Consider the following 5,024-nt stretch of genomic DNA (forward strand, 5'->3'; position numbering starts at 1 on the left):
ACCCCAGCACGCAGGAGAAGCGTGCTCATGGTGGACAGGCGCTTCGCGTCCAGGTCAAACGCAAACAACTTCCTGTTGTCATTTAGAAAATAAAAATTACATCAAAATAAAAAAGGTACATTTAATATTTCACAATATATACAAAATATAAGTTGGTGCTGATCGTATTAATTTATAAATAAAGTAAATGCCGGTTTAGTTATGTCCAGACCCTTTGTTGTTCATGATGGCGGCGAGATGGCTGGTCTTGTTCCCTGGAGCGGCACAGGCGTCGATCACGAGACTTCCAGCCGGAGGCTTCAGGAGGAAAGCAGGAAGACAGCTGGCCTACAACACACCGGACGTCAGCACGAGCTTCACACACTCTCACACACACTCTCACGCTCACGCTCAGCCCCTAAACTACCCAACACACACACACAAACACACGGCGCTCTACCTTGTCCTGCAGGATGATGTGTCCCGCTTTATAAAGGAAGTGGTTGTGGAAGTCCGTTTTGGAACTGAAGACCAGAAGATCTTTGAGGTGCAGATCGCACAGAAACATCTTCCCAGTCAGATGATCCAGATCCTCCATCCTGAGAAACAAACCATAAATATCAGATCAGACTCTTCATCAGAGGCTCGTAAAGTAAAGGTGTGTGACACTTACCGCATCGCTGTTCCCTGATATGCAAATCCATCTCGTTTTAAATAATCGACGACATCATCCAGCGTGGTCTTCAGCGTGTTCACGCGCACATAACGTGGGATCACATCTAAAAGACAGCACATGCCAATGAACCTCAAAGAACATGCCAATGAACCTCAAAGAACATGCCAATGAACCTCAAAGAACATGCCAATGAACCTCAGAGAACATGCCAATGAACCTCAGAGAACATGCCAATGAACCTCAGAGAACATGCCAATGAACCTCAGAGAACATGCCAATGAACCTCAGAGAACATGCCAATGAACCTCAGAGAACATGCCAATGAACCTCAGAGAACATGCCAATGAACCTCAGAGAACATGCCAATGAACCTCAGAGAACATGCCAATGAACCTCAGAGAACATGCCAATGAACCTCAGAGAACATGCCAATGAACCTCAGAGAACATGCCAATGAACCTCAAAGAACATGCCAATGAACCTCAAAGAACATGCCAATGAACCTCAAAGAACATGCCAATGAACCTCAGAGAACATGCCAATGAACCTCAGAGAACATGCCAATGAACCTCAAAGAACATGCTAATGAACCTCAGAGAACATGCCAATGAACCTCAGAGAACATGCCAATGAACCTCAGAGAACATGCCAATGAACCTCAAAGAACATGCCAATGAACCTCAAAGAACATGCCAATGAACCTCAAAGAACATGCCAATGAACCTCAGAGAACATGCCAATGAACCTCAGAGAACATGCCAATGAACCTCAAAGAACATGCCAATGAACCTCAAAGAACATGCCAATGAACCTCAAAGAACATGCCAATGAACCTCAAAGAACATGCTAATGAACCTCAAAGAACATGCTAATGAACCTCAAAGAACATGCTAATGAACCTCAGAGAACATGCTAATGAACCTCAGAGAACATGCCAATGAACCTCAAAGAACATGCCAATGAACCTCAGAGAACATGCCAATGAACCTCAGAGAACATGCCAATGAACCTCAAAGAACATGCCAATGAACCTCAAAGAACATGCCAATGAACCTCAAAGAACATGCTAATGAACCTCAAAGAACATGCTAATGAACCTCGGAGAACATGCCAATGAACCTCAAAGAACATGCCAATGAACCTCAAAGAACATGCTAATGAACCTCAGAGAACATGCCAATGAACCTCAGAGAACATGCCAATGAACCTCAGAGAACATGCCAATGAACCTCAAAGAACATGCTAATGAACCTCAAAGAACATGCTAATGAACCTCAAAGAACATGCCAATGAACCTCAAAGAACATGCCAATGAACCTCAAAGAACATGCTAATGAACCTCAAAGAACATGCTAATGAACCTCAGAGAACATGCCAATGAACCTCAAAGAACATGCTAATGAACCTCAAAGAACATGCTAATGAACCTCAGAGAACATGCCAATGAACCTCAAAGAACATGCTAATGAACCTCAAAGAACATGCTAATGAACCTCAGAGAACATGCCAATGAACCTCAAAGAACATGCCAATGAACCTCAAAGAACATGCTAATGAACCTCAAAGAACATGCCAATGAACCTCAAATACATTTCCAGAATCAAAGGCCTCGTCAAAGCATCGCTAGTGTCGATCTAGAGTGCTGCTGTTCTGCAATTACTGTCAAATGTGTGCAAATATTACTATAATAAAATGTTTCTGAAAGAGTCTCTTATGCTCATCATCTGATCATAACTCAGTGGAATATTACTCCAGTTAGATCATCTGTTCTCTGTGTGATCTCTGGGGACTGTGGCGGCCATTTTAGTGCAGTCAACTCATTGTCATGTTCAAGAAACCAATTTGAAATGATTGGAGCTTTGTGACATGGTGCATTATCCTGCTGGAAGTAGCCATCAGAGGATGGGCACATGGTGGTCATAAAGGGATGGACATGGTCAGAAACAATGCTCAGGTAGGCCGTGGCATTTAAACGATGCCCAATTGGCACTAAGGGGCCTAAAGTGTGCCAAGAAAACATCCCCCACACCATTACACCACCACCACCAGCCTGCACAGTGGGAACAAGGCATGATGGATCCATGTTCTCATTCTGTTTACGCCAAATTCTGACTCTACCATCTGAATGTCTCAACAGAAATCGAGACTCATCAGACCAGGCAACATTTCTCCAGTCTTCAACTGTCCAATTTTGGTGAGCTTGTGCAGATTGTCGCCTCTTTGTCCTGTGTGTAGTGGAGATGAGTGGTCCCCGGTGGGGTCTTCTGCTGTCGTAGCCCATCCGCCTCAAGGTTGTGTGTGTTGTGGCTTCACAAATGCTTTGCTGCATACCTCGGTTGTAACGAGTGGTTATTTCAGTCAAAGTTGCTCTTCTATCAGCTTGAATCAGTCGGCCCATTCTCCTCTGACCTCGAGCATCAACAAGGCATTTTCTCCCACAGGACTGCTGCACACTGGATGCTCTTCCCTTTTCACACCATTCTTTGTAAACCCTAGAAATGGTTGTGTGTGTAAATCCCAGTAACTGAGCAGATTGTGAAATACTCAGACTGGCCCGTCTGGCACCAACAACCACGCCACGCTCAAAACGGCTTAAATCACCTTTCTTTCCCATTCTGACATTCAGTGTGGAGTTCAGGAGATTGTCTTGACCAGGACCACACCCCTAAATGCACTGAAGAACTGCCATGTGATTGGCTGATTAGATAACTGCATTAATGAGAAACTGAACAGCTGTTCCTAATAATCCTTTAGGTGAGCATATATATATATATATCCGCGCACACACACACACACACACATACACACACTCACTCACTCGCTCACTCACTCACTCTTACCCTGCGTGTGCTGGGAGCCGGAGGGCAGCAGCTCCTGATCTCGACTCACTTTCCTCTTGACTTTGATTCTGGCCAAGGCCGACTGTAATCTGGAGCGATGCTTCATCATCAGGACCTTCCAGGCTCCGCCACACTTCAGCCCCTGACCAATGAGCAGGTCATACACCAGCACCTGTGGACACACACACATCTGTGATGCTGACCTACACACACACACTGCATTCGACCATGGTAAATATATCTAAATTACGGCACATGCTCTCAATGCCAGATGCTGAACAGTTAGTCGATGCGTTCATGAGCTCAAGGCTAGATTACTGTAATGCTCTACTGGGTGGTTGCCCTGCTCGCTTAATAAACAAACTCCAGCTGGTCCATGATTGATTGATTGATTGATAGATTGATAGATAGATAGATAGATAGATAGATAGATAGATAGATAGATAGATAGATAGATACATAGATTACTGTAATGCTCTACTGGGTGGTTGCCCTGCTCGCTTAATAAACAAACTCCAGCTGGTCCAAAACGCAGCAGAGTTCTTCTAGAACCAGGAAGTATGATCATATTAGTCCAGTTCTGTCAACACACACACACACACTCACTTTGGCTAGATAGATGCGGAGTCTGGTGTGTTTCAGCAGTTTTGTGTTGTCGATGATCTCCTGCAGAACCTTTGAGTATTTCTGAGTTTCACACACAAGAGCGAAGAGTTGCTTGATATTCTGAAGAAAAGACAAAACAGTTAAACGGGAATATTTATTATATTGTTATACCCATGAGTCTACGTAAAGGCTGTGAAAATCATCGATCTGAGGAAAATACGGTAAATGTCACTCGCAAACAGATATTTTACTGACATTCTGCTATATTAAGTGTATAGTTGAGGACCGATTGTGCCTTATAGCGCCTGAGAGATCAATATATCAGCACTTACTGGGAATTTACTGTCATAAACCAGCGTTTTCACAGCGCCCTGTTTCTGCTCCACTTTCTCCAGAATCTCTGCCGCTTTCATATAAAGAGCCATGATCAAACTTTACACATACACACTTATACTGACTCTAATGTCCTCACGGCGAGCGGAGAAAATGCACAACCCACGTTTTCATATTTGCCTGGTTAGTTTTCGCAGCGGTTTACGACAGTGCGGAACGCGTTACGGCAGCTGCAGTACTGATGCATGGCCAGCAGGCGGCGCCAGAGACTGCAGGGGTTGATCGCGTGTGTTTATGTGATTAATAAATGCGCTTAGAGTGACATATAAAGTCTTCAGTGTGAGCGTCGCAGGTTTCCCTAATCAATTTATTTAGATATTATCTCCACCCAAGGTCTCTCTCTCTCTCTCTCTCTCTCTCTCTCTCTCTCTCTCTCTCTCTCTCTCTCTCTCTCTCTCTCTCTCTCTCTCTCTCTCTCTCTCTCTCTCTCACACACACACACACACACCACACACACTGCCCCTCTGCTGAAACCCATTAACGTGTGTTGTGTGAAGTGTCCACACACACACTCTCTCTCACACACAGAC

General features: G+C 44.5%; 1 protein-coding gene across 2 annotated transcripts in view; it reads right to left on the reverse strand.

Moving 5' to 3' along the window:
- The window catches only part of nsun5 (NOP2/Sun RNA methyltransferase 5), a 9,333-nt gene extending 4,692 nt beyond the window's left edge, over window positions 1-4,641 (reverse strand). The window contains exons 1-7 of one of the 2 annotated variants that reach the window (XM_067433661.1): window positions 4,434-4,641; window positions 4,102-4,182; window positions 3,496-3,667; window positions 653-758; window positions 440-578; window positions 212-327; window positions 1-72 (exon numbers count right to left, since the gene is read on the reverse strand). The exon at window positions 1-72 is cut by the window's left edge and continues 107 nt beyond it. In XM_067433661.1, the coding sequence (XP_067289762.1) occupies window positions 1-72; window positions 212-327; window positions 440-578; window positions 653-758; window positions 3,496-3,667; window positions 4,102-4,182; window positions 4,434-4,526 (779 nt within the window). In that variant the 5' untranslated portion in view covers window positions 4,527-4,641. Of the gene's footprint in view, window positions 73-211; window positions 328-439; window positions 579-652; window positions 759-3,495; window positions 3,668-4,101; window positions 4,222-4,433 lie in introns of both variants that reach the window. The other variant, XM_067433660.1, reaches the window with a different exon arrangement.
- Window positions 4,642-5,024: the final 383 nt, after the last annotated feature.

This window comes from Pseudorasbora parva, chromosome 23 (assembly GCF_024679245.1).
Source record: "Pseudorasbora parva isolate DD20220531a chromosome 23, ASM2467924v1, whole genome shotgun sequence".
Taxonomy (NCBI): domain Eukaryota; kingdom Metazoa; phylum Chordata; class Actinopteri; order Cypriniformes; family Gobionidae; genus Pseudorasbora; species Pseudorasbora parva.